Genomic DNA, 23,274 nt, shown 5'->3' on the forward strand with positions numbered 1-23,274 from the left:
AGCAGCGGAACCAAGGCAACGACGACGCAAAACACAGATCAATTGGTGAGTTGGATGGGACGGGTCGAATGCTCGGCATGCGTTCAATTGCTATAAGAACGTAGGGGTTGCACGCAAGGGTGGAAGGTGAGATTTCGAATCACAATCTCCTGCGCAGAAAAAAAATAGTTATTTCACTGTTTGACAATTTGCCTTCATAAACATCCCACCTTATAAGTTTCATATTCACAAACAATTCGACTTTCCACCATGACTGCCTCTGCAACCCAATTGTTCCTCCGCCAGGCCCGCGACACCAAGAGCGTCGAAGACTGCATGACAGTCTACGACAAGTGGGCCGCGACCTATAACGATGAAGTTGGCGACGAAGCCCAAAGCTACGTCGCTCCTATCCTCGTTGCCCAGGCAGCCATCAAGTACAAGTCATCCAAAAGCCCTGCCGAAAGTGTAATCCTAGATGCCGGTTGCGGAACTGGCCTCGTCGGTCAAGCCCTTGCCATGGGCGGAGCTAAGGCAATCGACGGCATTGACCTGTCTGCGCCGATGCTTGGCGTCGCTCGGGACACTGGCGTGTACCGAAACCTTGCTCAAGCAGACATGACCCGACCCCTCAACAATGTGGACGAGACATACGACACAGTTGTATGTGTTGGAACCTTCACTCTAGGCCACGTTGGCCCAGACCCTGCCCTGCGCGAGCTCATCCGCGTTACTCGGACAAATGGCATCGTTGTTGCTACCATCCTCGATGAAATTTGGGAGTCACATGGCTTCAAGACCGAGGTTGAGAAGCTAAAGGCCGAGGGCCTGGTGCGGGTTGTGTCTGAAGATTTGATAGATTATGTAAAGGGCCATGGTGACAAGGCAGTTTTGCTCATCCTAGAGAAGGTCAACCGATCTTGAAGAATGGACAGCCATAGCGACGACGAAGAGTGCGAACGCAGGGTACAAAGCCGATTGCAGCAACCCCAATGCGACACAAACCCCACGCTATAGGCTTCGTTTCAACACGATTCCATTTGGGAGGGACATTCAAGGTTCAACACCTGTCTGACTGCAGCCCAAGTGATGATAATGATAATGACCTGGATTCCATTTGTATGAATGAAATCACAAACCAAAGTAAAATACCACTCTTTGGGCAGGCCCAGCTTTAAGTAGAATAGGATAATTTCCTCGGCAGAGAATGGGCATCTCTAATCCTCAACGAGAGATCGGCAAGTACCCGGTAGGAAGCCGGTTTTCTGCATACTAAATGGGTATGAGATATGTCCAAGCACAAAACCTTTTGAGCATGTCAGTGCCTCTTTAGGACAGAGAACCCTGTTTTGCATGTACAGTCAGCTTAAAACTAAATGTCAAGGGATGACAGTCTCTTTTATAGCAAACCAAAGCTCTAAGATGGTTGCACGTTGTTTCGATCCAGCGCGTTCGAGGTTCCCTTTTGGGTAATGAACCCCCTCCTGCAGATACCCTTCGTTTTCATGTGGGGTAATGATATCAGGATTGAGTAATCTGGGGGTCCTAGAGCCTTACCCTTTTATCAGATGGCATTTTATTTAGAGTATTACAGAGATACTGAACATACATGTCTGGAACTTGTCATGTAACTGTCAACAATGTGGCTTGATATAGATCCGATTTGATCATGTGGAGGTGGATCTTCCATGGTTAGATGAGTAGATCGGTGCATGAAGATAACAACGTTAAATCAGCCACCATTTCGTTACCTCCGAGTCAGAATGAACCTCGTGAATTCCCTAGCTATAGAATTGAATCATGTGTTATAATCCATTGAAATCGCTCTCAAATCAACTTAATCCTACTAGATCCCAAGTCCATTCCCAACCCCTCCGCCTCTCCCACGTGACAGCCCCGACCCTATCCCAAAAGAGCAAAACCAAAACACGTCGATTTCTGGTTCTGCAAATTGTCCCGCGACCCAACGTCACTTTGCCGCAAACTTGGAAAATCCCCCTCCTTCCTCACTCACTGGCTCGCTCACAACACTGACCTCACACCACATCCACACTCTCAACCTCTTAAACTAACAACAACTTATCACCCTTCCGATCCATCCTTCCACAAACCTCAATGAAATGCCCCCCATCCCCACCCAAAAACCCCCCTACATCCACCAAATCAAACCCACAGAACCACCACATCTTCGACCCCTGGAACTCCTCCTCAACCGGCCACCAGTGCGCCGAGAATCCATTCTCCGGCACCACCTCCTGGCGTGATACCCGCTCCGCAAAATTGAAGCAACAATTCCGCGGCGAGGACTGTCCCCGCGATCGTGCCGGCGCACTGGGTGACCAGGACTTTTCGGCAAAAGCGTTTGACGGGACGCGTGGATCTGTGTCACCGGTTGCGGAAAGTTATGAAGCTGGAAATCGAAGTGTGAATGGGAGTACGGCGAGGGCGGGAGAGTGGCGGTGGGTTTCGGACGAGGAGGCAAAGAGGGCTCAGTTGGGGGTGAGGGATATTCGGTGCTTTATGGGTGTTGGGAAGAGGAAGTCTGGGAATGGGTTTCAGGTGCAGATGCAGGGTGTTAAGAAGGCGAAGAATGTACCTGAACAGAGGAGAGAGAAGGGGGAGTTGCATGCGACTCCGAGTACGACGATGGCTAAGCCTACACCTGCGCCTACACCTACGACTGTGACAGCGCCAAAGTCTTCGACCATCTCTACAAGGCAACCCCCACCAACATCAAAATCCAATCCTGAGCCTGATCAGCGACAATCAAACCTATCCATCACAAATCCCTCCTCCTCAACCTCGAAAATCTTCACCGGCACAACAATCTACATCAACGGCTCGACCCTCCCCCAAATCTCCGACCACAAATTAAAATCTCTCCTCGCCGCGCACGGTGCCACTATCGCCATCGGCATGGCCCGCCGAACAGTCTCTCACGTTATCATCGGACAACCAGGGACGATGGGGCAGGGAGCGGGTGGTGGTCTTGCGGCGGGGAAGCTGCAAGGGGAGATTGAACGGGGTGGGTGGAAGGGGGTTAGGGTTGTTGGTGTTGATTGGTGAGTCCTTTCCATGCTACTTTTTAACATCTGTTTTTGTCTTTTTTCTTTGTTTCTTGTGAAACAATCGTCTTTGGTGGGATAGGGATATTGTGTATGATGTTGATTTGGGTTCGGTTTTCTTTGTGTTCTGGAAAAACATGACTGATTTGGTGTATCTGTGGCAGGGTTCTCGAGAGTATCAAGGCGGGTAAACGTCTTGCTGAGTCGAGGTTTGCTGTTTTGAGTGTTGCGCCGAAGGGGCAGAGGAGTGTTGCTGGTATGTTTGGTGGGAGGTGAGGGAAGAGGTGGAGGTGAGGCTGGAAATGATACCCACGGTTACTTGGATTTCTTTACGACTTTGGACGACAGCTTGGGGCAGTTTGGGCTGGGTTGCCCATCGACTATACGCCATTTTACATGCCCGTCACCACGTTTCCAATTATTTTCTATCACGCATTTGGGATGGCGTTGACATAGCATTGCATCTTTTAGCCAATTGGCTGGCATTTACGTCTGTATTGATATCAACACGGCGTTGCTCTCTACTTCACAGGGAGTGGATTGATACTTTATGATACCCTTGGAATGAAAACGAATCAAAAATAACTCAAGGTTTACTTTCAGAATAACCCTCTTTCATCCCTCAATCATAATGCATTAGATCATTTATCATCCACGCGATCACACGTCCAAATATGTACATCAGTCCAAGTCCAAGTCCACGGCCACGTCCAAGCAGTGTACCACATAATCCAAAGATGTACACCAAATATCACCATCCATACAGGCACAAGCATGCCAAGTCATAAAGAAAATATCCAAACTCCCAGAAAAAGAAAATCAACACCGCTGAAACGCAATCAAAAAAAAAAAAAAAAAAAAAGGCTTAAATATCATCAAATGTCAACGGGACAATTTCAGGTCAAGATCAAGATCGGGAAATAGATCTGACGTGAAATGGCAACGTATGTGCAAGAAGATGAGAAGAATGGACGCAGTCAACATCCAAGTCAACCCAAACTCAAGACTCAAACTCAAAGAAACGCCCCCTTCGAACTTCCACGAGGAAGACTCCGCCTTTCATACGTCTCACCATCCGCACTGCTAACCTCAGACATATGCCGACGCCAACCGCTGTGCTGTCGTGTCGGAGCACCAGCCCCAGCCGCAGGCGTGTTATCATCATCGCGAGCCTCCATCGACGAAATCGATGCAACGCCCATATCCGAGGATTCTGATGAGACGGATCGCACGCCGCCGTCTAGTGTAAGAGGAGCGTTATCCGGCAGTGGCGGGAGCGGGTTGGGATGGCGGTGCGTTGAGAAGGAGGACTGCGCGGGTGGGGGAGCGCGCACGTGTGAGGAGGAGTTTGTTCTCGTGCGGGAGCGTGGAGCGCTCCATCCTTCGTGCTCGTCCATGTGCTCTTCCGAGGACGTCGTCTGTCTAGCGTGGGGCAGGTAATACGGGTTCGAAACGTTGCCGGACTGGGCGTAGAATGCGTGGTGGTCTTCGTATGGTGGGAATGCGGATGTGGACATGCTGGAGACTGAGTCGCCGTGGGCACGGCCTGACGGCAGCGGGTGTGGGTGCATAGGTTGAATTTCAGATAGATCGGATTCAGAGCTGGACCAGCGCTCGAGTTTCTCGCCGAGGGTTTCTTCTGCAGTGTGCGAGTCGCCGCGGACGAGGCCGAGGCGTTCTTCTTCGGTGGCGCGGCGCAGAATGCTGCGTGGTGGGCTGCCGGTGCGTTTGGGGGACGTCGGGGTGCTTTGGGCCTTGCGGCGGCTGAACATGCTGTTGAAGGAGAATTGGCGGCGTGCGACATTGGGTGGTTCGAGAGCGTGGTGGGTCTGAGGTCGGTTGTCGTCGCCTTTCTCGTCAGCCCAGGAGATGGAGCGCGGTGTGTCACTGCGGTCGCGGCCTGTTGGGCGGAAGGGTGGCTCTAGTCCGCCTGCAGCACCGTGATATTCGGTGTCGACGGCGCTATTACGAGTCGTCATTTCCGTGTCATTATTGGCGTTTTTCTCGTCTTCCTTGTGGACGGGTAGCCATTGACCATTGTGGAGAACACTTGATGTGCGAGATCGGATCTCGCCCAAGAACGAGTGTCCGCTGTGCTTGGTGTTGGGCCGGTGGTCATCCTCGGGTTCTGGATCGGGGAATCGAGACATGCCCAATGGGGGCAGCGGTTGTCTGACCGAGGGTGAGCGAGGCGTGAGCGGACGAGACATGGTAGGTCCTTCTCCAATAACGGTTTTGCGCCGACGAATACCATCCCACTCGATAATCTCATTTTGACCTGGCGGTTTCAGGAAATCCTCTTGCTTCTCGTTCATGAAGCGCCGGGCTTCATCGTGTTCATGTTCACGGCGAGTAGTCGAGATTCGGCGAAGAATAGATGCCGCACCGCGGATCGAGTCAGCCTTGGGCTCATATTCAGGCTCCTCCTGAGCAGCCACTTCGCGAATCTGGTCCAGATCGCCCTTAAACACGGCAGCATCTGGAACATCTTTGGCAGACTTAGATAGCTGTAGCAGGACCACGCCGGCACAGATCTGCATAAAGCCCATGATCACAGTAGCAATTTGGATACCAGTTCCCTTGAAGCCCTGGAACAAGATGGCGGAAGTGATGATAGTCGCACTAGTGAACATGACATAGTAAGTTGGGGTGACGAGAGCGGCATTGAAAAGATTCAGCGCTTTCTGTATTGTAATGGTTAGCCCAATCCCAGTAAAATCAGATGGTTGACCGCAAAACATACGTTGAGGTAGATAATCTCCGTCAGCAGCGTGCAAACCACAAAAACGAACAACACATAAAGAAACCAGTGCTTGAACTGGGACTCGCCATTGATCTGGGCAAGAATCGCCGAACCCAGACCCTGCGTCGCAACAACACTCAATCCACCAACCATACTGCAAATGCTAATATAAACAAACATGTTCTTCTTGCCATACCGGGGACCCACCCAGAGCGCCGTAAATGCCGCCCCGACCAGAATCACACCCGCATACGACAGAAACCCCGGAGCGATCACGAACTTCTGCATACCCTGGATATCGCTAACGGAGGACTGCTCGGGAGCATTCATCGCGATCACGATAGACCCAATAATACAAGAGAAACAGCCGACCTTGCCGACGAAACTGAGTCGTTCTTTGAGGAAAATCGCAGAGAGGATCGTGGTAATGACGACGGAGAGCGCACCCAACGGGGTGACCAGAATAGCATCGACGAAGGCGTATGCGACAAAGTTGCAGATCTCCCCCAGGATCATGAGCGTCATGCCTAGCCACCACCACGCATTCTTCAGGTATCCATAGCCCTCGCCGGCCTCTTCATTGTACTTGACGTTTGCCTTGAGCAGGCCGATCTTCTTGATCACAAAGGAAATACCGATGAAGACGCCCGAGGCAACGGCTAGCGAGATACCGACGGCTTTGTAGACGGGCGGGCGACCGCTGGAGTCGGCGCGCCCTAAAAGCGTGGAGGCATGATACAAGCTCTCATGAGGATCCATGATGGGCGTTGTCAAGAGGGAGGGAGGAGAGTAAGAAGAGTCGTTTATCGGGGAATACCACACTGGCCAGCAGTGGGAGAGATATGAGGAGGAGGGGGGGGAGGGTTTGTCGCAAGGGCGACTAAGCTGAAACACTTATTCAGGCCACTTTGTCAGACTGGCGAAGCGCTTGACCTGAGCAAGATGATGCAGGCGCGATCACAGATCCACGAGCGAGCCGAGTTGAATAATAGGGGGAGGGTGACACGATCGAGGCTCTTGAATGATGAAATGATAGTTATCGCTGTGGCTTTAGTAACTGTACTGCTGATCGCGGAATGTTTCTGGAAGGTCGAATGGAATCAAGGCGGGGGCGAAACGATCAGCGCTGGATGGACGTCAGTGGCAGTGATTGCGGTGTCAGTGAGCGACCGAGGCGAATCGCAAATCAAATTGAAAGGGATAGTTTGCAAGATGTACAGAGTATGAAAAAGATATGAAAGAAGAAAAAGGGGAAGAGTAAGAACAAAAGGCGAGGAAGAAAGAGCACGATTGGAAAAGGGGAAACGCAGAAACAGACGAGGCTGGGCCTGTGGGGAAGTGGGAAAAGAGAAAAGGTACCCAGTGGGTACGGCAGGCTCCACTCTTTACGCTGCAATCGTCACGGTACCTGACAGGTACCGAATTCTTACAGGAGTAAGATGTGATTGGTTTTAAATGGATGATTACCTGTCGGGACCAGGAGGTCTGGAGTACAAAGATTGGAGCCAAAAGAATCTCGAAACCTCGTCCATGGACCGGGTGTGGAGGTACCCCAGCCCAGCCAGTCAGGTTGGCCTGAACTGACACAAGCTGATTTCCTAATTTTAGCTTCCTCCAGACACTGACAGTGGTGCCTGATCTCGCCACTCCCAAGTTGGACAGTTCGAGACTGAAATATACGCAGAAGCTAACTGGCTAGTCCCAAACATGCTTTTTGTACTACAGTACTGGTAGCTAGCTAAGTCTCTATCGTCATTACTCTGCTCTTCTCATCGTCATAGTTTGCTCTGAACATCTTATAGCAAAGGAACAGATTCGTGTGCCTCATTTTCTAGGCATCCAATACTATACATAGAAGAAAGCGAGAGGCACACTCCTAATACTCATAGACGTCATCATCATTCACCAATCCTGCTGGAACCCAGTCCAAGTAAATCAGGCTGTCCGGCAACAAGCCGTACTGTTTATCCGACTCTGTCTTGCAGCACCAAGTTGATTACCAAAGGGCCAGGAGATAGAAAACTGGATCAACAAAACAAATAGGTAAACGCCCAGACACCGCTCGTTCCTCGGTCCACTTCACTCCCTGTTCACCGTGCCGATTGAAGGGTATCCATTAGAATAAACAAGAAGAAAAGGAATTATCAGAAAACATGAGATAGAGTCATAAACAGCAAGTCACACCATGATTCAGTGATCACCGCACGTGGTAACTCGGCTTGCGCTGTCTGTTGACCACGGGCGGAGGCTCGTCCACGGGGTATGGCGGGCGCACCTTGCTACTTGGCAAGGGGACGTGCGGTTGAGAGAAGAGCGGCGCAGGCATAGAGACACTGCCGTCCTCAGTAGATGGATATGGGATGGGTGTCTTGGGCGGAACGGGCGGGGGCATGCCGTTGAGCGGCGACACATTATAAGATGGAACGTGCTCGGCGCTGCGCCCAGGAGATCCCAGCCCTTGCGAGGGAGGTCGGCTATACTCGTGACTGGGACGGAAGCTAGCGATATCACTGCTGGAGTGTCGCGTGGGTGAGACAGGAAGGCTGTTGTCGTGGGGAGTTGGATGTGCGGGTAGCGAGTCCGGTCCTGGTGGTGCGGTCACAGTCACACTAGAAGGGACTGGAGGAGAGGCCTGCGAGGGGTGATGGGGAAAGTATTCGACCGGCGAGGCAGGTAGCTCGATTGCGAATTGATTCGATGGTGGTGGCACCGAGTAGGTCGAGGGGTTGCGCGAGTGGACCATGATCTCTTCCCGCTCGAGGTCAAATGACATGTCATCACGGTCACCTCCGGCGGCCGCATGCTGGGCAAGGCGCTTGTTCATGCGGTCGATCTTGGCAAACTTCACACTGGAGTCGAGGATCATCTTTTTCACCTCCCCTTTGGCTAGGTATTGCCGGGTATTCGTGCTGATGTCCGCCAGCCGGTTCCACTCGTTCATACCAAACTCGCCCACGCCAACCTCCACATTAAACCGGTAGTAGTTGTCCTGGGGGACTCCACGCTTGGCAAGCGTGTCTTGCAGCATTTCTTGATGGATAGTCTCACAGCCCTCGATTTTCGAAATCAATCGTCGTCGTGCCTCGGCGAAGGTGCCCGTCGCAGAACCAAAGAAATCCTCCCACCATTCATGCTGTCGGTTGTTAGTGCCGGGAGGGCGTCGCCCAGTTCCAACACTGACGAAAACGCCAACTTCTCGACCAGGCCACTCGTTGGCAACCGCTTCCTCGAGGACCTGTGGTGCCGGATTGTAGGTTCCAGGCCCTTCGTCGATGAACACATGTTGGCCAATCTGGATGGGTTTGAAGGCAAGTCCTGTAGCTGACGTGGCGCGGCCAGCCTGCCAGATGGTACAGTCAAACTCGGGCGGGGGTTCTCGGCGCGAGTCGTAGGAGCGCAGAAGCACAGCTGACCCGTTACGCTGGGTTCCTTTGTATAACGCGGTGACAGCACTGCTCGTTTGTTAGCATTGAACATATCATCCAACGAGACAGGGTGAAAATACTTACGTTTTCGTCCGGAATTCTCGGTTGTCGTAGAGGAGAGCCTCTGGATTCCCCCAGCGCAGGCCATTCAAAAAAGTGGACCCTCTTTGAGTTGACGGACTCTGGGGGTGGGACTTCGCCGACGTGCTAAAACTACCTCGACTGACGGACCTCTGTGGAGCAGAGCCCGGACTCGTATAGGGGAGACTTGTGATCGATGCTCGAGGGTTATTGCTGACGGTCGGTTGGTCATTGCCCTCGGCCTCGAAGACTGTATGTTCGCGCACGCATTCCCGGATCGCCTCTTCGAGTTTCGAGGCCTTGAACAAAGTCGAGCGATAAGGAATACCGGCGATAGTCTTGTCCGTCTCAAAAACCCTCCTTGTCATGCGTACATAAACTTCCTTGCAGGTCTCGAGATCGAGGCGAAGACGGCCCAGCATGATCGCGATCAACCCGCCAGTACCGGTGCCGGCAATCAGATCGAAGTGGTCGCAGGGTTTAGGTATTTGGTCGCGGCGAGGCGGCTTGCCTTCGCACTCGACATACGTCCGATACATGAGTTCCTGAAGAATAATGAGCATGGAGTAACCGCGGACGCCGCCTCCATCTGTCTGGTTGTTAGCGCTTGACTTCGGATGTGTCGGGGGGAAGTTAAATTGAGACGTGCTTACCTAGAGACAGAATCCGTAGCGGCGGACCCTTAGTGGTGTCCTTGCGACGCAGATTGACCTCATCCATGGTGACTGCGGCAGTGATTTGTGAGAGAGACAGTGATTGCTCTGCCTTCTTTTTTTGCTCTGACAGTTACCTCCGGCGGGGCTGAGCAGCGCCTTATGCACCGAAGTGGCGGAAGCACGGGCGTCTGACCGATCGGATCAGACCGTGGAAACAATAGATTTGTTGTTGAAAAAATCACGGGTGGTTCGAATGCGGCGTGGGTCAAAGGTAAGTGACGAGCTGGATGTGAGAGGCGCCGATGTCGTGGACTGCGTCGGATGGACTGGGGGAAACTTTGAATAGGCAGCGGCGTAAGTTCAATTGGCGGCGGGGAGCGGGTTGGGCTGAAGGTTAAGCCACACAATGCAGGGCCTCGGATTCGAGACTCCCAATGTCGCTTTGCTGCTGGCTTGCTGGCTTGGTGGTTGTAGGAGGATGGCTGCAATGCAGCGAGGGTGCATATGCAAAGATTACCCAAGACAGCAATGGTCAGCTGAATGATTCTTGGAAACCACATCCACATCCACTGCTTCCTCCCATGGAACAGTCCCGGGTCATGTGATATGTGGCTATGCAGGCCTGTCATGACGTAATTTGTGGCGGTGCCACTCGGACTGGATGGTGGTTGCAGGGTTCCAGAAAAGCAAAATAATCCCTTAAAAGTTGATAGGATTATCAATCAATTTAAGTATGAGGTGGGAACGGCATGTCCGAGAAACCGCCATGGTCAGATGTGGTCTGCAGTTGAAATTGTCCGAGTTCCCTAGTGGGAGAGACTTTGAGAGAGCATTTCGAGATATAGGATTTAGAGCTTGGGGTTTTTGAATAGAATCAGATTCTCAGAGTCCATTTTCATTAAGAATAATTCTGCATATCTCGGGCATAGCATATTTACGAGGCCTTTGTCCGCAAGCATAAAGAAATCTTATCTTGCCGGGCTTCTCTCTAAATTGCGTATGAATGGATGTGGTTTCTAGGCCTAAGATACCAGGCATTGAATGAATATATATGTCTATCTTTCTTTCAATTGCCTCCTCTCTACTTCTTTTCCCTGCGTAGTGCTCCCAATATTTACCACCACATGGACCCATCATTCTGCTAGGCATCCTACCGATGATATCACTCTCCTCAATCATTGCATATATATCCATCCCCTTTCTGATTTACTCTTCCTCTCGTACATCTTTATCATACAGCCCGTCGCTTGTGCTATTTGCGTCATCGACCTCTTCATAATCTTAGTTCTACTGACTGATCCCTCCTTTCAACTCTCATTTTATGGTATATCAGTCACGAGTCCCGAAAAGACCTCGGTCATTCCAACTATATCCCTACCAAAACACTGTTAAACGGACTGTTCCTCCACGAACCAACTCTGCGTTCACTACAATCAAAGTACTACTACGAAAGTGACGGATTACACCCGAAAGTAATTTTCTGGCTTGCATACCTCATTACAGTTTAGAATTACCGGTCATCATAACTCCTAATAGATAACCGCTGAGGGACTCGAGAGGACCTAGCCTCTTGTTCGCCCTTGCGAATGTCAGTCATACCACGTTTTGTCGCTGAATCGTCACCAAGACGTTGCGAAGGTACTTCGCCGATGTTGATTTCGCGGTCTGTGTAAGATAGATCGTGGATATACGGCATACCGCTCGGTCTGGAGGCATGCTTCCTGGCCACGTCTTCGAAGCCGGCTGTAAATCCAACCTCGCAATGCAATATCTTACTGTGAGTAAATCAACAACAACTGACTGGCTAAAAGCTCTGTTCTTACACTGATCAAGTGATTGGCTATGTTTAGGTATCCCCTGATCTAAACTCGAGCCCCAAATGGATTCGATCTCCCACAACATGGCAAGGAACTTGCCGGAAAGAGTGTGCCAGGAGCGTCCACCATTCGCTCAATGTGGCTTCTTTATACGAAAGCAGCCTCAAAGAGAGCTGGGGAATCACAGGTGGAAATGCCATCGAATGGGCCCTTTTACCAATCAAATACTGTATGAGTGGAAGATTGACGATGAATCTATTCACACCGAGGGTGATCCTGGTTAATTCTAAGAAACGAACTTCCAGGGTAGCTGAAACTGGAGGCGATTTCCTGGAAGTCTACTTCATTGAAAATCCCCATCATCGCTCCCGCTGCGAATTACACAGATTATGGCGCTACGGGGTCTCGGGATCCTCATCGTCATCTAAGGGTGATGGTTGGCATACGGCTTGGCAACCGAAGAGGGAATGAAGCCTAAGAGCAGATGCAGGGACCCGAGATTTGCACTGGGCGTGTTTTATTTACTTGATCAGTATGTGAATAGGAACCTAACTCGAAGCGAGGAGGCCGAAGCACATTGCTGGAATTTGTGATGAGGTCTGAACCTATCTTTTAGAATTACCAACCTGTGACCAGGAGTACTTTGCTTTACCGTGTATATCACCTTTGTAGAGCGTAATGAAATGGTAAGATAGATTGTCGACGAACCTAACATATGATAGGAGGTTGAAGTCAAGGCCGATGGACGTCGTAAGTCCCTTTTACGACGCCGTCACATTTCACTACATACCACTCAAAACGCACTCTGCTTTAGTTCGTCAACCCCGGCCAATCTAGAGTCTCACAGTTAGCACCTAATCAACAAATGAATCAAACCTCCTTGTTTCGGACTCACCAGTAACAGTATACTCCTCCGCTCTCCTCAAAACCTTCACCTCATCACCAACCTTGATGCTTTCTCCAACGCTCTCCCTCCCCAGAAACGAATACCGTCCAAACACCGGACTATACTTCGCCCCCCGATCCACCCTCCGATCTGTCATAAGTTTCTTCAACACGCTCCCACTCTCCCCAGTCCCCATCTTCCCAGTCGCAAAATCCACATTCAAACTCTGACATCGCACACAATTCCCCGTCAACAAAAGCCTCACTCTTGAATCTCCTCCACCAGCGCTAATGCTCTTTCCAACCTCCAGTTCCGCCCAAAGGTCTTCCTCGAACGCCTCTTCTGCTCCAGAAATAACAATATTCGGCCGGAACTTGGTCAAATCAACCTCTTCATCCCCAGCCAGCCGTTCCGAAACGTTCTCCACCGACGTCTGCGAAATAACCAGGAAAGGCGCACAATCCGCAAATCCAATCCTCGCCTCATGTCGTCTCATCACGAACAAATTGACCGCTGTCCACAGGCAAGCCAGCCCCAGAGCTGCGACCCCGATAGCCGCAGCGGGGGCAGTGCCAGCTTCAATCCGTGTATGGCACCAACTCACGGCGTTGAGAACTAAATACCCCAGAGAAAAGGGTACTAGCCACTGATCAAGTATCTTGTTACCATGCCCATTACTGGGTAGCACGAGCTCCTGCTTCCAGATACTCCACCACGACTCTTTGTTGCGCTTGGCCGGGGCCAAAGTACCCAGTACGCCCCGCGTGTTATTCCCAAGATACGCCAGCACAACGGGGTACCCGAAACACGTGCTGAACCACTCATTGTAGCTCGGACCCATATCATAGCCTGTAGTCGGGCTCTGGTGCATCATCACCGTGAAAGGTTTGAGAGTCTTCGTTTCTGGCTCGAGTGGGAGCTCGAGGTGTCGTGCTTTGGGGGTTTCGCTGGGAGTTTCAGCCTCGGCTTTGGCGACATTATTGCTATCACTTGACGAGGGTGGATTATATGTCACAAGCAATTTTCCAGTTTCATTTTCGCTCTTGGGTGACTCAATCGCCGTCTGGAAGAGTCCCATTTCAGGAAACTCAGGGATATGCATATTCTCCAGCGTTGGCGCCTCGCCATTTTCGCCTGGTATGACCTTTAGCAGCATGAAGCGCCGGTCATAGCGGAGACCTAGGCGTGTGAGTTCGCCCTCGGTGACCTTTGTCGGCCGTAGGGATTTGATGGGGTATACATAGAGCTGTTGGTTTTGAGCAGTGTTAATAATCGGCTGGTTGATGATAGCAGGGAGAGTAGGGGGGGGGGGAACATACCTCGCTGATTTTCATTTTTGATGGGATATTTTAACGGGGGACATACATTGGAGTTGCTTCGTCAAATGAATAGGCAACAAGGAAGAAGCAAGGCTGCGAGCCGCAGGTACATATGATGAGGAGCCACAGTCTTTTCTCCGCACTGGTGGAGAGGGTCTTAGCGCTGCGCTTATCGGTTATCGGTTATCGGATCCGAGGGCTAGACGATTTGAGTTCGCCCTGCATATCATTGCATTCCGGGTTTTCCTGCCTTCAAGTTGATATCATGAGTGGTCAATTTGGAATATGCCGGCGACAGCCCTCCAACCCTTCGTTGACACTGGCGGCTATTATCTTGCCAGAATTGCAGCCATGAGATGTTTATTCCGACAAGGTGCTGGGCCTAGAGCATAACCTTGAACTTCGGCTCCCAATGCTAGCATGACAATCTTCTATAGGTAAAAGGTGTTTGCCGAAATCAATGTTAAAAAATCTTTGAATCATATTTCGTGTTGAACCATGGCTTGGGGGAATGTACACAAGTATAAAAAGAAAAAGGAAAAGAGATAGAAAGAAACATGTCTACTGGTCCTTAGCCCAAGGCAGGCTAAACGTGCCCACCCAGTCCTCCACCTCTTGCCGCAACATAACAATCTCGGACACCTCCTCACCCTCACCCAGGTAATCGAAGAAGGCCTTCAGAGTACCGGGGTTCTTAACACCGCGGGCCTGGGCCTGCTCACGCGCAACCTTGTCCAACTTCTGGGTCAGGATCACGACACGGTCAACGATATCGGCGACGCGGCGGAAGTCCTCGGGCTGGAAGCCACGAGAGGTCATGGCGGGGGTACCCAGACGCAGACCGCCGGGCTTGAGGGCGGACTTGTCACCGGGGACGGTGTTCTTGTTGCTAGCGACGCCGCAGAGCTCGAGGACGCGCTCAACGCGGGCACCGTCCACACCGCGGTTCTTCAGGTCCACCAGCACCAGGTGGTTGTCGGTGCCGCCGGACACGATGTTGTAGCCGAGGCCACCGTTGCTGATAGATTCACCCAGACGCTCGGCCAGAGCCTGTGAGTTGGCCAGCACAGTCTTCTGGTACTCGTGGAACTCGGGGGACTGGGCCTGCTTTAGGGCGACGGACAGAGCAGTGATAGTGTGGTTGTGGGGGCCACCCTGGTGGCCAGGGAAGACGGACATGTTGATGGGGTTCTCCAGATCGTACATCTCCTTGTTGCCCTTCTTATCGGTGCGACGCACGCCCTTGCGGTAGAAGATCATAGCACCGCGGGGTCCGCGCAGAGACTTGTGGGTGGTGGTGGTCACGATATCGGAGTAGGGGAAGGGAGAAGGAAGGACATCCGCAGCCACGAGACCAGAAATGTGAGCCATATCGGAGAGCAGGTAGGCGCCGACGGAATCAGCGATCTCGCGCATGCGGGGGTAGTCGATCAGACGGCTGTAGGCTGACGTGCCCGCCACGATCAGCTTGGGACGGTACAGCAGAGCCTGCTTCTCGAGTGCGTCGTAGTCAATCAGGCCGGTGGACTCGTCCAGGCGGTATGGGAGGGTCTCGAAGTACTTGGAGATAGCGGAGATCTTCTTGGTGGGGGTCTGGTAGCCGTGCGACAGATGGCCACCGTGGGGCAGATCCAGACCCATCAGGCGGTCGTGAGTGTTGAGAACGGCGGAGTAAGCCATCAAGTTAGCGGGAGATCCGGACAGAGCTGTGGTTGTGTTAGTGATGCCATATTGCATTATTTGGGGGGTTATTGTGGCATCATACGCTGAACGTTCACACCCCACTCCTCAGGGTTGAGACGGAAGGTCTCCAGAGCGCGCTGCTGGCACAGGCGCTCAGAGGCATCAATGTACTCGTTTCCTCCATAGTAACGGGCGCCGGGGTATCCCTCAGAATACTTGTCTGTATACGCGGTTAGACTCCCGAGGCTGGGTACCGCGGAGGTCGAGCGGGGAAGGAAGAGCCAGGGCACATACTCTGCATCACACTGCCTAGCGCATCGAGGACAGACTGCGAGGTGAAGTTCTCGGAGGGGATCAGGTTAATGAAGTGCTTCTGGCGGTTTTTCTCCTGGAATTGGTCTCAGCGGGTTGTCCCTGTAGCATGCTCCGAATTCACATGATAACGGTACCTTCTCGAGAATGTTGAAGACAGTCGGGTCGGAGTCCTTCAAGGACGCAGCCAGGAGCTGAAGATCATGTTAGCAGAGCCATTACAAATCGGCAATGACCCATTGGGACTGTAATGATGCTCTCACCTTCTGCTGCGCATCTCGGCTCGACGACGATACTCCCCGCACGGAGATGGCGCGGGCCACGAGAGGACGAGTGGACACGGATGCAGGCGTGCGGAGGGCCCCCAGGGAGACGCGGGCGAGGCGCCCACAACGAGAGAGAGACATCTTGAACAAGGACCGAAAAAGCACACAAAATACCCAAGGGCCAGTCGCTCGGATAGGGAAGGCTTTTCTTTATAAAAGCGCGATCTCGCAATGGGGACTGGGACTCCGGCGGTGGCAGCTGGTTGCTTCTCCGTTGCCCGCGGAAAGCGGGAAATCGGCACTATTCCCAAACGGGCTCACCGCCTGGTCCGTGCTCCCGCGGCTTGTTTTTTTTTCATCTTCGCACTTTCCCCTTCTTTTCTTCTTCACACAACTAAATCCAAGATGAAGAGATGGCGTTCTGTCTGTGTCAGCACTCGTCGGTGATGGCCTGGCTTCGTGCTGGGCTGTCGCTGGACGGGCGCTGCTGAGAAGGTCCCGCGCCCATTCACCATCCAATAGGGATCAGTTTACCATCGGATTGGACGCGTTGTGTACGGTTGTGAGCTCGAGTCTCCAGCTGGTTGGGAACAAAATGGAGGCATGTGGCATACCAGCTGTATGATGGGAGGGGGCCGCGCTAGGATCGACTGGACGATCAAGGCTGGCTGGACTTACGCAGCTGCTCCTTGTTAGCATGTCTCCGGGGTTGAGTCTCCCGGTCGCAGTGCTCTGAATCGGCTTGATTTGTGTCATTCATCGTTCGGAGACCCTGTTCACACCAGATTTACTATGTATTTCAAATCTAAGATAGTTCCTAATCTAAAGCAATCTCTTCGAGTGTTCTATAACCCATATCAAATCAGTCCTACGTCTCTTGATTCCAACCATCTCTAGGTCAATCATAGGCACCTGTCGGGGGCTCACAGGCTCGCCAATCGGTCCATATCTTCGAAGTCTTTTGAAATCTTTGGGGTATCGCCCGTCGGCCAAGGCGGCCCGTTCCCCTATCTCGGGAATACAGCGATGATTATCGTTCTCGGACCGCTTCTTTAAATCCAAGCTTAATTTTGATATAAAAACACCGCGGCCGATACAGGAACCTTATGCTTGCCTTTGTTCTCAATATTCTTGCTTCAAATCATATAGAGCTTCCTAATTACCCGACTTCTTTGACTAGGATAATCCATAGAAGAACTTTACCAGCGATCACGACCAACCCGAGGTTGACCACCTTCTTTCTCTTTCAACTTGCATAGTGAGCGCCTAGTACAGGACAACCTCGATCAACCAGCCCGCCATAACGCGTTTCCAGTCCCCATCTCCATACCTGGGAATCTCAATCAGACATAGGGAATGAAGGCGATCGCATAGACATCCTCCCGTCCCGCGCCACCTTACAAAGATCACCAAAAATTCCTGTCTGTTCCACAAGAAGATTATCAACTTGCTTAAACTGCATTGTTAGAGATACGCAACTGATACAGCAGTCGTGTCTTACGCATCCTCCAGAAGCAAGGAGTAGATGATCGTCATCGTAAAATTAAGCGGCTCCGTCGATCATAGATCTGATGACGCCAACCCATCCACATATTCAGGATTCTCCAGCGATCTCATTCGAATGTTTCTTTGGGGATTACATCCTCCGGTATTTGTGTGTTACTCTCCAGGCGTGGTGTACGCGATATGATGTCGTGGATCGTAGGTGTGGTATCTGCATGGGCCATAGGGATGGCCGATGGCCATTTCCGAATGCAGCCGGTTTCGTAAGGCGCACGCAATGTCCACCTCATTTATCAGAGCTTTCCTGCTTCACGCAGATGAAGAAATTCAGCTTTCCGTGTCGATTTCTTTTTCGTTAGAATTGTCCGCATTATTTATCGACATCTGGTCGGTCGATTTGAATCATGGGCGCCGATGAAACTGAGGCTTCCTTTGATGCCACGGCGTCGGAGTCGGGTGCTGTCGTCAACCATGAGGGAAAGAAGCCATTGAAGAAGAGTAAATTGCTTTTGGCAGTTTTGTACTTTGGTATGCGATTCGTGAGGCCAGCACAAGCTTTGACTTCCGCCAGTTTTCGAGATTTGAGGATATACTAATGAAGCTCTTATCCCGCACAGGCACATTTCTCGGTATTTCTGATGAGTTCTTCGTTCTCACCACGTCCCGTCAAATCGCGGAATCTTTCCACAAAGGTTCATCTGGATCATGGCTGTTCGTCGGGTACAATCTTGGCTATTCTATGGCACTCCCCATATACGGCCGATTATATGAGGTTCTCGGCCAACGGAAGACTTTCCTACTTGCTTATGCCTTTTACGGCCTGGGATGCATTGTATCGTATGCAAATGAGTTCTCCCATTACCTAGCCGGTCAATATCTAATGAGAACAGAGGTACTCCGCATGAATTCTATGCGATCGTCGCCGGCAGGTTCCTAGTGGGCGCAGGCGCTTCGGGGATGCTGGACCTGGCTTCGGTGGCACTCAATGGTATCCTTCTTCCCTTCTATTTACAGACTCTTGATCTGACTTTCTTCATTCATGGTAGATATTGCGACTGTACGTGAAGTTGCCGTTTTCAGAAGTCACCTCATGGTTGTGATGTTGGTAGGCGCTGTCAGTGGAGGTCCACTAGGTGCAATTCTCGCCGGAACAATTGGATGGAGATGGTTAGTCGGAACCCTCGATCGAAGATGGTGAAACGTAAATACTGATCATTTTGTCTCGGTCCAGGTCGTTTCTTGTACACATTCCTTTCGTGGCAGTTTGCGCTATTATCGTTTTCTTCAAACTGGGACCGAAGAACAACCAACCTGTAATCGAAACTTCAAGCGACGAGGAAAGCAACATTGAGAAGACAGAGGAGATGCCCGAGGCTCCCCGTCCACCCCTTGACATCCTAGGGATTATCACGCTTAGCTGCGCCATTCTCTGCTTCGTCATCCTCGTTGAGATGCTCGAAGATCTTGACACCGTGAAGAGGCACATTGGCCTTATCGTCGGACTTGGGGTTGGATTCATCGTCTTTACTGCGACCTTTATTTTCATTGAGGTGTTCTGGGCGAAGAACCCAGTGATCCCACTACATCTCCTTAAAACCACACAGGTTGGACTCATTTGGGGTACTACCTTTTTCATGCAGATGGGGAATTACAGTGTATGCCCCCGATTCTCGTCAATCCTTGCTTTGAATAAGGGTCCGGTGAAGCTGATTTCTCGTATAGTTTGTTGCAAGCATTGCCCCGTACTTTGCTCGAATGCATGGCCTGACCACGATCGAGACTGGGCTATGCCTTGGACCCGCTGCAGTCGGTGCTGCGATCGGAAGTGTATTGACAGGCATGCTTGTGAAAAAGTATGTTTGATGACATTAGCTGTGATGAGTACCTCTACAGCTATTATCCATATTTCTTCTCCTATTCTTACTGATGATATCCCCACAGGAGCGGAAAACACAGAGTCTGGGCAATAGTCGGACTCAGTACGGCGCTCATGAGCTTCACATTAATCCTCCCCCGATGGTCTCTATTCGAACAAAAAATGTGGGAGTTGTTCTACTCGTTCTTCTTTTCGTGGGGACTGGGGATGACCCTCTCCGCTCAATTCGTAGGCTTGAGTGCTAGCACCCCAGAACAATATGCGGCTACCTCCATCACATCTTACTATCTCTTCCAACAAGCTGGAACCATGATTGGAATCACGATGACTACAGTTCTCCAACACCTTGTCTTTAAGGAGAAACTCGAGGCAACGATTGGGGACAGCCCCGAGAGTCTTAAGGTGAGAAATGTGTATAGTTTCTGAGTGAGGTTACTGCGTCACTGACTCAAATTTCAGAAAATTGAGCACATTCTTGAAAGTGTCGAATACTCGCAGTCGCTTCCCGAACCGCTGCGTAAAACCGTCAATGTACTTTTCAGAGAAAGTTATATGGTGCTGCTCCGTAAGTCGCCATTCCAAGAATCCATATTTCGAGCGCGCTAACAGGACTGCTCCAGTGTTTGTCATTGCCACCGTGGCATTATCACTTCTATTGGTATTGAGACAAAAGAACATCGCGATTTAAAATGTCCACGCTTATCTTGATCGAGTCCGGAAACAAGTTCTTGATAATTTTGGACTTGACCGTGGATAAGCCAAAATAGACGAAACATGATGAAATGTAAATAGATCTTGCATAATCAAAACACTGGCCATGACGATGAGCGTGTATCAAAACAGCTGTGCGGTTAAGGTCTTACATTCGAAACTGACGGTCACTCGTTTAGGGGAACTGATACCGCACTGTATGCCGCTCATGTAACGAATGACAGAGGACACTATCGTATAGCATCATGCAAGATGTGCCTAGAATAAGATGATGCAGCTAGCCAGTGAGTGGGAAGACTTGGAAGCAGCCATGTAGATATAGGTCATAGAGAAATGTTGCCCTCATGCATCATGGCTCTCAACAACCCCATCATCGTACCAGCCCACCTATGATGGCAAGATATATGAGCGCGACTACTGTTGAGTTATACGCGAGGCCAATAATCTCCAACACTGATATCGAGCAAGTTTCAACTATCCACAGGCCAGACCTCCACAAAACTCTGAACTGTCTAAAATTGCTACCCCTGTGAATTGAACACCCAACTTTCTCGTTCCCTATATACCTCACAGTGGTGTTCCATCGCTATCCCACGATGCCGAGGTACATCATCCAGAGTCAGCCCCGATACCACACCCACTAAACAGTATCCCTCTTATCCTCTAAGAAATAGAATAATTATAAATTTAGAGTTGTAGAAGCTCTTTAATATAAGAAAGATGATTTATTAAAAAAAAATAAAAAAAGATCTTTATCCGCGAAGTGGTGCTATCACCACCTCGCATGCCCACCCGCCCACTCTCCCCGCCGAGGGATGTGCCCGACCATCCGTGGAGTTATACTCGACACTGAAGGCCTGTACCCATCACATGTTTCCCCTTTTCAGGGCACACCCAAAGGTCAATCCCTGACGGGAGACCACTAGGCCATATGAGGGGGAGAGTGACTAGAAAACCTATTACGGGGGTATAACCCATGAAAATGGTTGTTGACCTTCCTTTTCTAGCCGTGATGGCACGCCAAAGCCTATACTATATCCATGAACATCCTCGACTGCGAACCCTTTGACTGCGATTTCTGCCACTCAGGTGCCTTGGGCTAGAAATACATGAGCATATATGATTCTCAGATATTATACAGTACTCATTAAGCCGATCTGTACTGCTGTAGATCTGGATACCTGAATAGCTAATTGTTATCGCTTTGCAGTTCCACTCGACTCGTCCGTCAAAAATCTTCCCCGCGAAACCTCAAGGTCCTACTACACCCCTATTCTTACCCTCCATTCTTCATCTCCGTAGCCTCTCCTCCTCTAAAATTTCGGCTATACCCCATTCTAAACTCCCCTACAAAGCTTCTTCCCCAAGTTTAACTCCACACCACGAAAACCCGTCCATCCACCATGTCATACTCCTGCGCAGCCTGCGATGACAGCTTCTTCTACCAAGACTCCTGCGACGAGCAGATGGACGACTACAACCACTGGTCCGAATACGAAACCTGCCCTCGCAGATTCTGATCCAACCGCGCCGCCTCCCAACACATGAATAATCTCAACCACTGGACACCAACCTTCGACTGCGAGACCTGCAACCGCCAATTCGGTTCCCAAAACACGGCTAATCAGCACATGAACGCTCCGGGCCATTGGGCACCGCGTATGGAGTGCGAGACATGCAGTGATACCATTCGCAGTCGGAGTGCTGCAGATCAACAGGGTCATTATAAGAATTATTGCAAGCCGTGTGGTCGGCGCTATAGTAATGAGAATGTTTTTCGGGCGGTATGCTAATATCCTCCACACCTAACCCACACCCCAGACCCCGTTGATACCAGCCAGACTAGACAGGGCATGATCAATTAACTAACCACCCCTCTTTTCCCTCAATAATATCTCAACTCCAAACTCCACCGCGGCACCCAAGTCCCCTGCGCCTTCTGCCCGCACCCTCTTCGTCTCCGCCAGCTGCCTCTCGCACCACCTCGAAACATCCTCCTGCCCCAAAGCCCAATCCCTCAACCGCACCACCATAGCCCAAATAATCCACCGCGCCGACCCACACGGCATAATCACAAACAAACAAATCACCTGGCCCGAGCCCTCGCACCCTCTCTCGCACAGCCAACCCGAGTACACCGCGACGCGGGCTGCATACAACGGCCGCGCATGGGAATGCTACATCTGCCATCGGCAGTTCGTTACAGCGGGGTCGCTGAATCAGCATTGCGAATTCGCCGGTGCATCAGCAGAGTGTTTCTCATTGTCCGAATGGCGGGTCGAGTTGTGGGAAGCAGTTTGTTGCGTTGGCGGGGCTGTTTAAGCATCTTGAGAGTGAGGCGTGTGGGTTTATGAGGTTTGAGAGGGTGCTGGGGGTGCAGAGGGAGTTGACGGAGGTGATGTCTGGGAGGAGGATGATTGCGGGGGTGTTTTGAGTGGGAGAGTATAGATGGATAGATAGATAGATAGATGGATAGGTGCTGGGGTTTGCATATCTGTTTATATTGGGGAGGGAGAAGGTGAGTACAAGGACCTCAATAATCGTAGACAGAGCCAAGTTTGTTCGGGGTATATAACTAACTTGCGAGACATGTAGAGAGAAGAAAGGGAGACAGGTCTGATCAGCCATGAATGGGTATGATGATGATAGCTTCATAAACCTATCTACATCCATTCATTTATGGACGATGGTAGGTACACATTATCGACTGAATACGGGTCTCCCGTTTTGCAATCGGTTGGAGATTGCTGGCCGCTTCCCTGGATCCGAGTAGGTTTTGACAAGCGTAGGTCTATCCAATCCATTGGCGGGAAGATGGGTGACTAGAAAAGTCTGGAGATAGGAAAAGTAACTTGTGAGGATGTGCTCTAAATACCTCGACAGATCAAGACTTGAATACTCATCAAGCTAGCTAGCTAGCTACATCTACCGACTACGACTACTCAGCCCTAT

At 51.0% G+C, this 23,274-nt stretch overlaps 7 protein-coding genes across 7 annotated transcripts; 3 read left to right on the forward strand and 4 right to left on the reverse strand.

Annotated features, from left to right (window-relative positions):
- Positions 1-249: 249 nt before the first annotated feature.
- On the forward strand, positions 250-903 carry N7458_009331 (class I SAM-dependent DNA methyltransferase; the record flags this gene model as incomplete). The annotated part of the gene is made up of 1 exon (XM_056912713.1): positions 250-903. The coding sequence occupies one exon, from the start codon at positions 250-252 to the stop codon at positions 901-903; it is 654 nt and encodes a 217-aa protein (XP_056761562.1).
- Positions 904-2,094: 1,191 nt separating this feature from the next.
- Positions 2,095-3,320, forward strand: N7458_009332 (uncharacterized protein; the record flags this gene model as incomplete). The annotated part of the gene is made up of 2 exons (XM_056912714.1): positions 2,095-3,041; positions 3,209-3,320. The coding sequence occupies 2 exons, from the start codon at positions 2,095-2,097 to the stop codon at positions 3,318-3,320; spliced, it is 1,059 nt and encodes a 352-aa protein (XP_056761563.1).
- Positions 3,321-4,057: 737 nt separating this feature from the next.
- N7458_009333 (DUF803 domain membrane protein) lies at positions 4,058-6,546 on the reverse strand (the record flags this gene model as incomplete). Its single annotated transcript, XM_056912715.1, has 2 exons — positions 4,058-5,728; positions 5,788-6,546. The coding sequence occupies 2 exons, from the start codon at positions 6,544-6,546 to the stop codon at positions 4,058-4,060; spliced, it is 2,430 nt and encodes an 809-aa protein (XP_056761564.1).
- Positions 6,547-7,984: 1,438 nt separating this feature from the next.
- N7458_009334 (putative Patatin-like serine hydrolase) lies at positions 7,985-10,013 on the reverse strand (the record flags this gene model as incomplete). The annotated part of the gene is made up of 3 exons (XM_056912716.1): positions 7,985-9,239; positions 9,297-9,882; positions 9,947-10,013. The coding sequence occupies 3 exons, from the start codon at positions 10,011-10,013 to the stop codon at positions 7,985-7,987; spliced, it is 1,908 nt and encodes a 635-aa protein (XP_056761565.1).
- A 2,563-nt stretch (positions 10,014-12,576) lies between these two features.
- Positions 12,577-13,986, reverse strand: N7458_009335 (MOSC domain protein; the record flags this gene model as incomplete). Its single annotated transcript, XM_056912717.1, has 3 exons — positions 12,577-12,599; positions 12,662-13,898; positions 13,972-13,986. The coding sequence occupies 3 exons, from the start codon at positions 13,984-13,986 to the stop codon at positions 12,577-12,579; spliced, it is 1,275 nt and encodes a 424-aa protein (XP_056761566.1).
- A 546-nt stretch (positions 13,987-14,532) lies between these two features.
- N7458_009336 (serine hydroxymethyltransferase) lies at positions 14,533-16,373 on the reverse strand (the record flags this gene model as incomplete). The annotated part of the gene is made up of 5 exons (XM_056912718.1): positions 14,533-15,677; positions 15,737-15,874; positions 15,949-16,042; positions 16,104-16,160; positions 16,230-16,373. 5 exons carry the CDS (start codon positions 16,371-16,373, stop codon positions 14,533-14,535), a joined length of 1,578 nt encoding a protein of 525 aa, XP_056761567.1.
- A 1,766-nt stretch (positions 16,374-18,139) lies between these two features.
- On the forward strand, positions 18,140-20,299 carry N7458_009337 (uncharacterized protein; the record flags this gene model as incomplete). The annotated part of the gene is made up of 9 exons (XM_056912719.1): positions 18,140-18,263; positions 18,353-18,572; positions 18,626-18,792; positions 18,845-18,902; positions 18,967-19,390; positions 19,458-19,588; positions 19,677-20,013; positions 20,071-20,176; positions 20,232-20,299. The coding sequence occupies 9 exons, from the start codon at positions 18,140-18,142 to the stop codon at positions 20,297-20,299; spliced, it is 1,635 nt and encodes a 544-aa protein (XP_056761568.1).
- Positions 20,300-23,274: the final 2,975 nt, after the last annotated feature.

This window comes from Penicillium daleae (genome assembly GCF_028827525.1).
Source record: "Penicillium daleae strain IBT 16125 chromosome Unknown utg000008l_segment0_segment0, whole genome shotgun sequence".
Classification (NCBI taxonomy): Eukaryota; Fungi; Ascomycota; class Eurotiomycetes; order Eurotiales; family Aspergillaceae; genus Penicillium; species Penicillium daleae.